General features: G+C 48.8%; 1 protein-coding gene across 6 annotated transcripts in view; it reads right to left on the bottom strand.

Annotated features, from left to right (window-relative positions):
• The window catches only part of ILDR2 (immunoglobulin like domain containing receptor 2), a 56090-nt gene that overhangs the window by 15835 nt on the left and 25557 nt on the right, over positions 1-14698 (bottom strand). For 3 of the 6 annotated variants that reach the window (XM_032317219.1, XM_032317221.1, XM_032317216.1), the window contains exons 4-6: positions 4473-4529; positions 1626-1772; positions 365-541 (exon numbers count right to left, since the gene is read on the bottom strand). The exons of 1 other annotated variant lie outside the window; for it this stretch is intronic. In XM_032317219.1, the coding sequence (XP_032173110.1) occupies positions 365-541; positions 1626-1772; positions 4473-4529 (381 nt within the window). The remainder of the gene's footprint in view (positions 1-364; positions 542-1625; positions 1773-4472; positions 4530-14698) is intronic. 2 more of the 6 variants (XM_032317218.1, XM_032317217.1) reach the window with 2 other exon arrangements.

Here is a 14698-nt window from a genome sequence, read left to right as displayed (position 1 = left end):
AACCATGTCCTATACTTCTTAGTGTCCCTCACCGTGCCTTTGACAGTCCTGAACACTAGGTAGGGATGAGATGACTATTTATGAACTGGATGGTCAGCACTCAAGGGCTACCTTGCCTCTTTTCCTCATCACTTCAGTTATCGGGGAGCTGGGGAAGGGAGCAGGGACAGCGACATCCTGCGGTCCTTGGAAAGCCTGACATGCACTCCAGATGATACCTGGTACCGCTGGAGGGATCCCATTTCTGGAATGGAGACCATCATTTTCCAAAGAAGCATCACCGAGCTGACGGTTCCCATCAGTAAGGAACCAGAGCAGAAGCCAGAGAGGAGCATGGGGCAGGGTGGTCTGGAACTACATTTACCACTGTGGCTGCCTCCCGTGGAGTCACTTGGTGCCAGGGGGGGCGGGTGCGGCTTGTCCATCAGCATGCCGGTTGGGGGGGTTCCTCCCAGGGGGACAGAGGGGATGGAGTAAGGGCCGGGGACACCGGCGACAGAGGGAGGGTACCCGGCCTTTGCTGCTTTCCCTGCTTCATACACTGTGGAGGGAGATGAAGAGCAAAAGAGATTATATTATCGTCCCACCCTCCACAACCCTCACACCCAAACTGCCTGAGGATGCGCTTAAGGGAGCTCCGGGACGTGCGCGTGCGCGTGCGCGTGTTCTCCTAGGCCTGAACTATTCATCAGAACGTCTCTCCCACTCCCTTGGACTCCTCCGGCTCCACCAAAAGGCAGCGACATAAGGAATTGCAGGGTTCAGTAGCTGGCAACGGAGTCATTAAGCGGTCCTCGGAGCGGCCATGGCGGCCTCCCCAGTGCCAGCAGCAGCCCACCCTTCAGCACGCGTGAGGCCCCCTGCAGGAAGCCTAGCGCCAGGCCGCCCAGGGCTCCTTCCGGGAGGATCCTAAGCCTCTTCTAGAGAGGCCGGGCAGGCACAGAGCTTGCACGTGGCTCTGCTCTGGGATCTCAAAGGCAGAGCAGATCACCGGACCCCCCCCCCCCCCCCGGAAGCTGCTTCATGCCTAAGGACACTGAAGATGCCTGCATGTCTTTCCCCTTCAGGATGTGTCTGGTTTCTGGTCTGAGGCGCCCAGCTTAGTGGCTGCACGGGCTCGGCCCTTATGGTGCAACTGTGCCTCCTCCGATGAGGACTGGTCTGGTGGGCCACGTTGTCTCGGGCACAAATAAGACTCCTCCCCGGCTGGGTGGTGTGCGGAGCCCGCCGTCTGCAGGCTCTGCTGGTAAAAAGAGGAGTTCTCTGCCTTTGAGAGGCACGGCCAGAGAAGCTTTCCTCTAGCCTGAGTGCTTGAAGAGAGGGCAGAAGCCTTCCCCACAGCCTGACCATCGGAGCCTGCCCTTCCCTTCGTGGGCGGCGCCGGAGTGAAATGCAGATGCGGGGGGACGGGTGTGGATGCCAAGTAGGAGAACTGCATGCGGGTGAGGACACGGGGACGGGCAGCTCGGGGAGCGGGGGGCTCCCGGCAGGGGAGGGAGGCTGGAGCAACCAGCTCCGGAGGCGGAAGGAAAGGAGATGGAGAAGAAAGTCGGGCACACAGCTCTCTGACAGAGACGCGACCTCTCCTCAGGTCGCCCTGTCTCCCCGCCCAGCACTTTACTCACAGGCCTGCGGGCAGCAGCAGGACTCCGGACAACACGGGCAGCGGATGTAGCAGCAGCAGCTGTGCGGGCAGCACTGGCACCAGCAGATCCCCACCAGCACGAAGAAGAGGAAGACTCCCAGGATCACCAGGCCGACGAACACCCACTCTGGAAGGACGCACAGAGAAACCCACGCTGGGGGCGGCCCGCCGCACGGGCACGGACCCTCTTCTCGCTGCCTCCTGTCAGAGGAGTGGGAAGTGGGGCAGGGGGGACCCGGGGAAGGAAGCATCACGACAGGGCACAGAGCGCCCCCGGCTCAGGGGGAACTCTGAGAGCGAGAAGTGTAGGCCTGACGCGGCGCGGGTATGGAGAAGAGGGAGGAAGGGTCCCTAGGGTCCTACTGAGCGCGGTGGAATGACCAGCACGGGGTGGTGGCGGAGTTTCGGGGCCTTCCGGGGCAAAGGGCTTACCATATCCACCGTAGTGTCTGAACAAGGATGGGGCAGGACCAGAAAGACTCCTGGCTGGGGAGAGGAATCTTGGCAGCTGAGCTGGGAAGTGGTGGGTTCTGTGAATATGTCCCTTTTGTGGGCAACTTATTCTTACCTCTAAAAACACGAGTCCTGAGACAAAGTTCTGTGTCACAGGGTCTCAAGATATTTAGGTGGTCCGGGTCTCTCCCTGCTGACCACCCCTGTAACCCCTTTCCTGTCCTCAGCATCAAGGCTGAGATCAAAGCCTTTTGCTTCTATCTGTGGAACAAACCAGGGAGAAAACGAGAGACAAAGACTCAGGGAGACAATGCGCTGTCCCCACGCCCCAGGAGTGGCTTGGTTTGGTCGCACTCAGGCCGGCTGTGCTAACCAGGCAGCAGGCCCAGGGCTACAATGGCTCCGGGCTCTGACGGCCGTACCAGCTGTTAACTTCTGCTGTTTTCACACCTCTGCCAGGGGCCGAACACAACTTCTAGTTCATCTGCTTGTCCACAAGATTCAAGAAAGGAAACAGATTCCATCTGGCTTACATAAAAATGGCATGACCCTCCATGACTTTACGTCATGCTTTCAGGACTTGGCTATAGGACCCAGCTTCCCACTGGAGGCCGGGGATGGACTGGACGAGCCAGGATTGCCTTTAAAGTCCAAAGATTAAAGTGATTCATTTTGACGGAAGGCCGCCTACCAGAAGAACCTTTACAATGAACTTTAACTGTATATTGTTTTTATTGAATTTTGGTTGTTAAATATTCCTTCAGTTAAATGGACATTCAGTTGGAGCTTGAAAATAGGATATTTTTGTTATATAAAGGGTTTTGTCTTAATGCTAAAATTATCTTTGTTTAGAACATGATTTCCTCAGGACGAGAACAAGCAACTTATGTTTTCTGAATGTCCCTCCTCACTCTCCCTCTGAAATACACTCAAATTAACCAGGTCACCATCTCTTCAGTGAGGAAATGAGAAGGTCTTGGGTCTGGTGAGAATGGTCTGGAGAGCATTCCTGCTGAGGACAATAGATAGCTGAGGGTTTTGCCCCAGTCCTCAGCTACAGCACAGTAACATTCTATAGCCTGAGACAGATAGGAGCCCTGAGGAACAGAGCGGTGCTGTGGCTCGGCGGCTACAATGAGGCTCGGGCCGTCAAGGCTAAAGACTGGAAGTTTTATCTCAGAGAAACAAAAGAATGCTCTCCATGAAAGGATTCTTGGGAGCCAAAAGGGAGGGATATTCAACGGCCAAGGACCAGATATGAAAAATACAGTAACTCTTTCTTGAGACCGGGAGATATAACATCTAGTTTGAAGTAATGCTTTGTAACATCGTGGGTGTGATGAACAAATGGGTACAAACAGACACAACTCTGGATAAGGGGGAGTCCCAAAGAGGTGTCTACGTGTGTCCGTGGGATCAACATTTATATGAAGAACGTCCGTATTTGGGACGGCCAGCTAACGGCAAAACAGGAGAATTCATGGAACTCAACTGTAAAGACTTCAGATGTTTTAAAACCTGAAAAAAGTCAAAACCAACGGCCAGGAATATTTTGTTTCTCTCTCTTGCTCCCAACACTTAGGCAGCTCTTAACCCTTTGCCAGAAGCCGTCTAAAGTAAGTCGGAATCATAGCCTTTCCCATTCCCTGAGTTGGCATATGTCCCTTCCCATAGCTCATTCTTATTTCTCTCCGAACCCGCTTCTATTACGGGCTCTGGGGCTGCAGCGAGCTGAGGCTGGCTGGTCTAGGCTGGTGCGTTCAACTGAAGCTACAGAAAACGACAGGGGTGTGCATTTGGGTGTTTCCTTGACATATGGTCTATGGATCCCAGGGACTTAGGGGGCCCCAGAAGCTCCTGAAATTGCATACAAAGCAATGTAGGTGTTTACATGTGTACTTCTCAAGGGAGGCGGGGTGTGTTACTTTCATAAGGCTTGGAAATATGTATTGATCATGTTATGAAAGGTAATTCCGAGCAACGCGATTGTACCCCAATGAACAGATAAACATATAATTTAGGGAATAAGGAAATGCGATAAACAGTCACTCCGCTAGGGATACTTATAGCTGTCTAGGCACAGCAGAGGTACTGAATGGTTCCGAAGATTGCCAAAGAGCCTGCAAGGCCTAGCCCCAAAAGGGCGGGTCCCCGTTGCAGCCCATTTTAATTATCATGATTCTTTTAGGGCCTGGTGACAGAAGAAACACAATCTAAAGTCTTTTCCGCTGGGCTTAGTTCATCCTGGTAAAGACCACGGACACATACAGACAAATGTGCAAATAAGTTAAAGGAGAGATTGGCGACTAATGCAGAAGCAAGACAGACAGAGTGACAGCAAATTAAGCAAATAAAGAGTGAAATGACTGAGTACCTGGCATAATTTCCACAGCAAAACTGGGCAAGAGGTCAGCAAGCAGCCCTGTCCTGCCTGGAGGAGGTAGAAGGAGAAGAAGAAGGGAAGAGGTTACTCCAAGGGCAAACACAGCCTGAAGCCTGGCGCCGGTGGCCCCGTCCCTCCACAGGGCTGGGGACCCAGGCTCTCTGCGGTAGGAGGGGCAAGTCCCAGGGGCTGAGCTCAGTCAAGAGAAAAGCTTTCTCCTTCGCTCTTCGGCAGCCACCTAAGTGAACTTTGCACCGAAAGCAGATGGAAGCAGAAACAGAACTTTCTCTCCAACTATTTATAGAAGGAGGAAATCTCTGCTTCCCATATGAAAGCCCAGCTCCAGCAGACTGACATACGCTGTTTCCATTCATGTACACAGTCTTCTCCACACATGTGATCGGAGAGTCAAACCCATCTGTATCCAAACGTGCAACCCACGTTTTCATACATCCATACATACCCCTGTGTCCATATCAAAGCACAAGTCCGTGTCTGGTTTTAACCTGGAATGGTCTCACTGTGTGACTCTATTTATAGCCTAAAGATGCTTCAGGGATTAAAATTCTCAAAGGCAAGGGAAAGATAAAGCTAGATGACTGGCATGCTCTTCTACACCCCTTCTGGTTTCAGAAATACTCTCTACATATGTATCTGGTGTGGCTTTTCCATATGGGACCCGAAGCTGGCCTTGTGTGAACCCAAGTGCCTTCTGCATGGGACAGCAGGTGAGCCGACGGGCTGGTGTCAGAACAGGTGCCTTTCGGGGCTCTGGAAGGCAAAGAGCTGCGCAGGAGCCAAGACCGTGGAAGACGTGGGGGATCCGGAGGTTCGTCCTTTTAACCACTAGCCTGACGTATAGGAAGAAGCACCGAATGCTTTTGCCACGTTCTCCTATCACGCTAAACGTAAGGACCCTGATACGACTTTCCCACTCGTCCCAGATGTTTCTACCACACTGGAGCCTTGCTAACGAGCAAGCTGCCCTCTGAAGCACCTCTCAGGTTGCCTCCTTTCAGACTCCGAAGGCAAGAAGCCACTGGTGTACCACTCAAGCATGAACTGAACCTTATGACTAAGGTGCCTAACATAGTCCCCCAGAAAGGCTCTTTCCAATAGAAATATAACGTGAGCGACACGTTAACTTTAGCTTTTTTAGTAATCACATTAAAGAGTTTTTAAAAAAAAAAAGAAAGAAATTTAATACTATTTTTTTACTTATACCAATGTAGCCAAACTATTAACCCCCTTCAAAGGCTCAAGAGCCTACCGAACACAGTTTGAGGGCATCTGTTTTATGCATATGGATTTGGTTCATTTAGAAAACAACTTAAGTTTGTTGAGTTGCATTAGAGGAAAAAGGTACCTGTGTGTGGTTCATATTTTGAATCTTAAGATGGGTCATGACTGCTCAGTGGCCCCTTCCTCTCTCAAACCACTCCATTGAGAAGAAGCACTGATAAAAGTCAAAGAAAAAGCAGCTCCTCTGGGACATTTACTTTTTCTTGGCTCTCCCTAACTAGACAAGGCCAATGTGGTAAAATGTGTCCTGCTTGCATGTCCTGCGCAGGTAATGGTCCCTCATTTGAAAGATTAATTGGGACCACAGTACATTCCAAGGGCAAGTATAGAACGAGTGACTAGGTTTTGGAGAGAAGGGCTTCTGTCTGTCTCTTATCTTGTGCAGCTAATGTGCCAAGGATAGCCTGCTGTTCGCAGGGTCTCCTGGAAGAACAGGCAGGAGCCAAGTGGAGCACTGGAAAAAGGCACCCTGGAGAAGAAACCCTAGGCGAGCCTTCAGCCTAAGCCTTCCTGAAATGTGAAGAGTTGCCGTTGAGGCTCACAGCAGTCCCATCCCGTTCCTGGGACGGAATACCAGACAGGGATTTGGGACCAGAGTCTGAGCCAGTGATAAGTGCAGGCACTGGTCTCATCTGGAGTGTTCTGCACACAAATGCCTCTTGGAAGCTCTACAAGGAAACAACTGGTCAAGGACTGGGGAGCTGGGGATGTTGGCCATCTCTTAAAGACATGATTTATACTAACTACCAGCCAACAGTCAATGACTTCTCTTGTTGCAGCAAGCTAGTTGTCAGAGAGTCACTTAATGGTGATTTTTTAAAAATCCAGACAATTAGCACTTCTGAATGCATCTCTTACTGTAGCTAGTGAAATGAAAAAGCTTTTCTTGCATCTACCCTTGAGCTCTCAAACCTACCAGTGTTTTAAACATCTCTAGATATGTGGTAGCCCATAATTAACTACATTCATAATTGAAATATTATTGATGATACAAACTGCAGATCTATACACCCTCACAGGGTATTAGCCATGTAATAATTATGAACTATAAAAAAATCCATATATTTGGGTGCCTGGTAGTTCAGATGGTTGAGCACCTGCCTTCGGCTCAGGTCATGATCCCAGGGATCGAGTCCCACATCCGGGCTCCTTGCTCAGCAGGAAGCTTGCTTCTCCCTCTCCCTCTTCTGCTCCCCTTGCTTGTGCTCTCTCGCTCTCTTTGTCAAATAAATAAATAAAATCTTTAGAAAGAAAAAAATCCGTATATTCAAGGAAAATATGGAGCTCATACATATGATAGAGGTGACATTATACTGGAGAAAGCAGTGGCCTGGGAGGCAGGGTACTGGGAGTCAACTCTGTCCTTCGTTTGCTTGGTGAGTGCCACAGGCAATCCTCTTTCTAGGTCTCCACTTTCTCCCTAGTCAAGTGAAGAGATTGAATAAAGTGATCTACAAAGAGGGAGACCATATGTCTGGGTGTGTGCCTGCTGTCCTCGTGTAAATATTAATAGCACTACTTTAACTCTCAGGGTGTCCTATTTTGGACAATTAATTATACAGTCACCCTATCTATAATATTTTTGGCTCTCAAATCTGGAGCTTAATGGTTAAAGTTGCAAACTCAGCTGTTTACAGGGAGAGCAGGTAAGTCATGTAAATGCAGCTAGCTGAGGGTAACACACCAGGGAGCATTTAGGGGCGAAGCGAATGGCCGATTACGTGTCTCTGGGGCTACTGCTGTTCACCTCTAGCCAACCACTGCCTGACGGGAATGTGTCTCCTGAGTTGCAGGTCTTCCTGTTTCTCAAGATTAGCCAGACCACAGACTTTTTGTGCGAAATATCCTGATTTTCAAGTGTTGGCAACTGATTCATAGATTTTTTTAAAACACTGGACAATCCATACAAAATATATTTGGGGGCTGTATAGGGCCCAGAGATCACATACTTGGAACCACTGACAGGTATAAACAGACCAAGATATTTGTGAGCACATAAAACACAAAAGCTGGGGGCGCCTGGGTGGCTCAGTGGGTTAAGCCGCTGCCTTCGGCTCAGGTCATGATCTCGGGGTCCTGGGATCGAGTCCCTCATCGGGCTCTCTGCTCAGCGGGGAGCCTGCTTCCCTCTCTCTCTCTCTCTGCCTGCCTCTCTGCCTACTTGTGATTTCTCTCTGTCAAATAAATAAATAACATCTTTAAAAAAAAAAAAACACAAAAGCTGGATTTCCCCACAGGCTGTTTAGATCACCTTGCTGGTCTTCTGACATTGTTTCTACACACAGCAGAACGTCAGTGAGTGTGAGCTCTAAGAACCTATGTTCAAATGGAAATCTGAAAGCCAGAGTACTGTACACCAAATTGTTGGCTCCTTATTTCTGAAGAGCTGGAATGGGCATCACGGAAGAACAATGAAGGGGTTTTCATTTCTAGATTATATGTTTGCATTTGTAATTTAAAAACTTAAGGATAGGGTGGTATCAAAAATATGGACAGGAGATCCACAAAGCTTGTCACTCCAACAGAGAGACAGACATCAATCTTCTCATTCGCCCTCAAGCAACAGTGAGTAGCTGATGCTTCAGGGGGAGATGAAGTTTTCCCATAATGCAATTGTGTAGTGCTGGCCCCAGGATGGGCGACAGGATCTTGCCATACGGTGGGTGAAATGCAATGTCTTCAGACTTCAGGACCCTGAAGGGGTTTGGGGATAGCAGACAATATGACTGTATCTTGTCAGCAACGAGAGAGTGCAAATCTCTATAGCTTTTATACCACAATTTATATTTTCCTGGGGCTAAGGACATTTTTAAAAGTAGATTTATGTTGGAATCATATATTTCTGAAAATAATTTTGCTTCCAGCTTCTTGATGAACAGTTCCTAAGAAATGCTGTTGCCGGCTGGAAAGACTCTATCTTTTCTTCCTATTCTATCACATCCAATGAAGGTCTGATCTTAGAAAGTCCAAACAATTCCAGTAAATCCTTTCCAGCTTTCAGTAGCACTTTACCAACACTTGTGAATCACTGCCATTCTTCCTGGATTCAGCTTAAGAGGGGCAATCACAAGTCACTTTCATGTCTGAGAAAAGGGTAGAGAACAGAACCTGCGAACAGAAGGCCGCATCCATGCTTTTCAAACCACAGCTCAAACTATCAGTAGAAAATACCGGTCTTATGTAAGCACTCAAAACAGTTTTCCCCAAACCTTGCAGAATCCATTACTTTTAAGACATTTCCACATGAATAGACCAAACAAATTAGGCATACTAATAGTTTGCACATGCACACACAGACACAAGTGCCTGCTTCCTACAATTACCATCACAAACTCTGCAGCCAAAAACATTCTCATACTTGGGGTTGAACAATCAGGGCAGAAACATGCATTGTGACTCAACCCTGTATCTTAGCTATGCAAGTCCCTATGTCAGCTGTTTCCTGCCACTGACACACTGAAGTGACCCCTACCTGGACTCTCTGGACATATTCCTGAAAACCACTTCTGGAAAACTCACTTCTGCAATGTCTCCAACTCAACTCGTTCATCATTCGTTCAACAAAGAAAGGTGGGCTGTGCCCGTGGACATGAGCAGGAGAAAGGCGGGAAGCTGTGCCTGAGAGGCTCGTGTCCAGCCCCTGCAGCCTGTCCAGCGATGTCGGTCTAAGAGTTGTAGTTACCGGCTGCTCTTCCACACACTTACTAAGGTCAAAGGACTTTCCTCCTGCCAAATCCAATTATCATCAGCTTTTTTTTTTTTTTCTCATTTCTTTTCTTTTTCTTGACATCCTATTCCACCTGGTCAAGAGGCCTTTCCCCAAAGACACAGTCCTTGCCTGGTTTCCCACTTCTCTTCTCCTCGGGGCCTTATCTTTGCACATTTCACAACAAGCCACGTCCTGATGGGACTTCCCCAAGGTTCTGATGCTCTTTTCTTGGTAGGCCAGGCTCCTCAAGGCAGGAATGAATTACTTTCTTCACTAATAACACCAGCTAAGACACTTCTCAGTCTCCTGCTTTGCTCAAATCCTTACCATGTGCACTCTCCAGTCCACTCTGGTAGAGCCCTGGAAGAAGGTTGCCCTGAGAGGGTGCTCCCTCCTCCGTGCTCCTGAAGACCCCGTACACACCTTCATGAGGGCGCCTATCTCTCTGCTACCATGGCCATTTTACGTGGACCTCCACTAGCAGGACGGAAACCCCTTGAAGGGTTTCCGGTAGCAAATCCCCATGGTCCGGTGTGCTGAACTTCTGGCTGGACTTCTAGTTCATTGTTCACTTTTTATCCCAGACAGAAACAAGCTCTTATTAAGAACATGAAAGAGACATTCATTCATTCATTCATTCAGCGCTGTTCTAGGTACTGGACTCAGGGCTCACTGCCAGGAGCATCCTCTAGTCCTTGTAACATCTTGCTATCTAGGGGGATGGAAGCACCACTCCACCCCACTCCCCAAAAGTTACAAACTATCAGACTACGGTGTTATTAAGGCAGACATTATGGAGAGAGACAAGAAGCCTACAACATTCAGCCAAAAAAGTTGTTTTTGTCTCTACTCTTAAAACTTAAGTCTGAGCTCTGATTACTAGTCCAAACCTTTGAAGTGCAATGGAAACTACAGAAATCCTACTTTAGGACAAACTTGTTCTCAGATCCCAGATCTGTTAGTCACTTACTTGCTGACAACAGACACTAAATTATTTAAGGCCCTGGAACTCACAAAAAGGAGAAAAAAAAACAATACTTCTTTCATACTTATGATGTCACCACCACTGATAGATTGTTATCTCCATTCATTTCTTTGGGTGACCTTGGAGTCCTCCTCAGGTTTGCCAATATTCATACTGGTGACCTTTCTGTTCAGGATGATCAGATGTTCAGAAGGGTTTTCTTCCCCAGTTCCTTGCAATTCCCCTCTTCTCCTTTCTGTTTAAGGCACATCTGGGCTTCATCCCACTTCCAAGCTTTCCTAACATGTCCTAGATCCATTTCCAGGGATGTACCGTACCCACCCCCTGGTCTCTCAGCTCCTAACCGTCCAAAATGTTTCTCTCCTAAGTCTTTTAGGAGAGCAGATGGTTTTCTCTGGCCCCCTTGAGTATAAAGTTGTTTCTATGGCTATTTGGAATCCCAAATAGCCTGGAAATTTCCCAAGTGCACACACATCCCTGTTTTTATTCTATATTCCCATAGCAACCATGCATTCAATAAATACAATTTATGATTATCCATCACAAATGTGAATATAGCTTCCCTTTCTTTTACATATATTTATAAAGTGTATTTAAGCATTTCATGTGTGTACTTTTTTCTTTTTATATCTTTTACATTTTAGGTCACTTTAAATTATAGTGAATAATTCTGACAGTGAATTCTTTCCACAAAATGACTAGTATTGTACCATCTGCAATTAACTATTAATAAGTGCTTTAGGCTTTTTGGCAGTGATTATATGTTGGCCTAAGGCACTGACTTCTTCTTCTTCTTCTTCTTCTTTTTTAAAGTAGGCTCCACACCCAGCATGGAGCCCAGCACAGGGCTTGAACTCATGATCCTGTGATCAAGACCTGAGCTGAGATCAAGAGTTGGACACTTAAGCAACTGAGCCCCCCAGACACCGCAGCGCTGACTTCTTTTATTCACATAGAATTTCAGGATTCGATTTTACAGCTAGAAAGAATCTCAGAGGTCATCTAATCCATAACCCACCCATATTTTCCAGAAATCTGAGGCTCAGAGAGATTAAGGCTCTTACTCAGTCACACAGCAAATAATCAAATCAGGAGTAAAACCTGGGTTTACTCACCCCCATTCCGGTATATTTTCCCCCAACATCTTAATCCCCCTCGAGATTTGCTTATCCTTAATTTAGAAATGTGCAGCAACAGCTTTCTAATTTCCTAATATTTGCAGAGAGCAACTCTGACATTTATGTTTGTGGCATTATTGCTCTACTTATATGATTAAAGTATAATTTTGGGATATATGAAGTGTTAGAGATGGTTGAAATTTTCAGCAGCTTTTGAAGTTGTGACCAGAAAATGATTACTGAATCCATCACAACACAGTATGAGCTAATTAAAAGACATTCACCATGCTGCTACAAACTAATAAACAATAATGGAAATGATGGCAAAGTACTCTGCAAAGTGCTGTAGCGAACCAACTCCCTGCCCCCAGAGAGAGAAGAGATGCCAAGCCTTAGTAGTCATCGAACATGTAAAACTTGGCCTGCGAGGAAACGCTGAAGACAGCTAGATTTGACTCCAAAATGACACGGAGGAAGGCGGGATTTGATGGAAGGAGGAAACGGACTCGCTGGGGACCCAGTGTGACTTCCTGAGCCCACTCTGCTCCATTCCGCAGACTGGCACCTGCGACCGGCAACTTAAACACAAAGATACCAAGAATGGCTACTTAACCCCCAAATGCCTGGTGGCTGGAGGCAGACACGGAGGGGGTCACTGCTTGTAGGTCTTGGATTGCCAAGCGTCCCTGCCCTTTCCTCCCTCTCCCAGCGCGGGGCTTCCACCAGGGCCGCAGTCGGGGGCACCGCCCCCGTGTGAACGCGACCCCGCACCCCGGGAGGGCGGCAGCCGGCTTTGGAGGAAAAGGGATTGACTGTTTCCTGCCCGGCGTTCAAGGGCCGCGGTTCTTTCTTCCCAGGGCTGAGCCGGCTTCTCGGGGACACCCGCTCTCCCGGGGCCTCCGCCTGTGCCCCGGGACCACAATGGAGCTGGCGGGCTGACCCAGCTGCTCCGGCTCGCGCCCGCGTAACCACGGCAACGGCGGCGGCAGGAATGCGGCGATGGGAGGCCCGGCTTCCTCCCACGGCGATGAGCAACAAGTGAAGCGAAAATAGTGAGGCGGGATGAAGGCTGCGAGCGGGCAGGGGCGGCGGGGAGAGCGGGCGGCGCGGGCCGGCGGCTGGGGAAGACGAAGGCAAAGAGCGCCTTCGAGACCTCGCCTGTTCGCGCAACCACCCAGCGTCGTCAAGAGCTCAGGGGACATCCTTTGCCCTCCAGACGTGCTGGTGCGAAATCTCCCAGGGGACAAGGAATCTCCCACGTCCCTCTGCTGGGCCTCTGCGCGCTTCTAGTAAACGAATGGAGACGTGCCCATGCCCGGGTCTCCAGGACTTAAACAGCTGCCGGCCGCAGGAGTCAGCCGGGAGGGCAGGAGGACACGAATTTGCCCCCAGCTTCTCTGCATGTTCTGCTCTCTTCAAACCAAAGGAGAACCTCCAAGGTGGTCACGTCTCTGGGCTGACGGTCGCACCAGTTTGACTGGACCGTACAAGCTTATGCCTGTTGTCTTGACATAAATTATTAAACCTGTTCCCTTTTCACCCTGAGGTATCCTGGTTTGGACAGTAAATCAGAAAGTCACCCTAGCTAAAGTCTTTCCAGGGCCATCCAGATCCCAAACCAAGTCAGGGGTTCCCCAAGCCCCTCCAGACTTCGTCAAATGGCCCCGGGTGATGGAGTGCTTGTATCTAGGCACTGACCACCCTGTAATTAACTAGGGGCCATCCGCTGAGAAATGGGGACTCCCAACAGCAACCAGAACGTAGTAACCAACACACAGCATGCTGGGACAGAATGTCCTGAAATCCACCAGCAGGAAGAGTCCCACAGGGCTGATTAGGGTCACCACTGGCAAGGCACCGCGCAGATGTCCCTGAGAAAACGTGCATCTATTAGTAATAGGATTGCCGATCCGCAGATGGCTCGTCAAAGCCTCTGCCTATGGAACAGGCTGAAGGGAAATCTGCTTGCTAGCAGGATTCCCAGAACCCAGGATTCTCTAAAGAGGGTTCCCTCAGATTAAGGATGCCACGCTAGCAATGAAGTGTGGGGGATGGGAACTGGTGGGAGTTCTCCTGATGGGCCGTTTCATCTCGCAATCAGGCTTCCACATAACCTTTGTGACCCCTTCTCCACTTTTACAGATAATGACACTGAGGCTCATCAACATCGACTCACGCTAGGTCAAGTCGCTGCCCTGAGCCCAGGGATATATTACCCCAGAGAGCATACACTTCACAGAAGACTTTGTCTGGTATTGAGATGGACCTTTGGTCAAGATCAGGGCTTTGCAACACGGGCACTATTGACATTTGGGGCCAGATAATTCTTTGCTGGGCCTAAAAGTGCTGTCCTGTGCACTGTAGAAAGTCTACCACTTGCCTCGGCCCCTTTGGCACCCCACAAGTTGTGATGACCAAAGATATTTCTAGACATTGCCAAAGGTCTCCTCGGGGGAAGAGGGAGGGCAAAACAGCCCCCTCTTGAGAACCAATAGCCTTGATACTTAATATCAAACAGAGTCTTAATCTTTTCTTGTACTCTCTAATTGCTTCAGAAATATAATATTTATCTTTACCAAAAGATAGTAATTTTTATAGGACAAGACAGTGTCACTTATTTTGTATCTTCACTGTGCTGGGGACATAGTATGCAAAAAAGACGAGTTTAATTTAAATCATAATTTAAATGTAAATCACTCTTGAAGCACAACTATCACAGTGCCCATCAAAGAGCAAGGTTGCAATTAAGCAGCAGAGAGGCCTGAAGGCCACAGGAGACTTCCTGTGAAGACGAAAAGGCCTGATCCCAAGTCTCTGGAGCAGTCACGCACCCCACCCCATGGCTCACACCATAGAATGGTTGTCACTGACAGTCACTAACCAGAACCACGTTTCAGTTGCTGCCCGGATGGCTTTCTAGTTCCTCCAACAGAGGAATCTACGTAAGCAGAGCAGACCAGGCGCGGGAGAGGGGGCTGGGAAGACAGGTGACGGTGCCGAAGCCTAAAGAGCTCACGCCTCATTAGTCCTCTCTCTCTCTCCTGGCACAGAGTCAGCATGGTTGTCTTGGCTTCTCCGGAAATCTGAAGGCCCAGGTGTCTAC

Source organism: Mustela erminea, chromosome 17, assembly GCF_009829155.1.
Source record: "Mustela erminea isolate mMusErm1 chromosome 17, mMusErm1.Pri, whole genome shotgun sequence".
In the NCBI taxonomy this organism is placed as follows: domain Eukaryota; kingdom Metazoa; phylum Chordata; class Mammalia; order Carnivora; family Mustelidae; genus Mustela; species Mustela erminea.
Note: the sequence above shows the minus strand (reverse complement) of the source record. Positions and strands in the feature narration are given on the sequence as shown.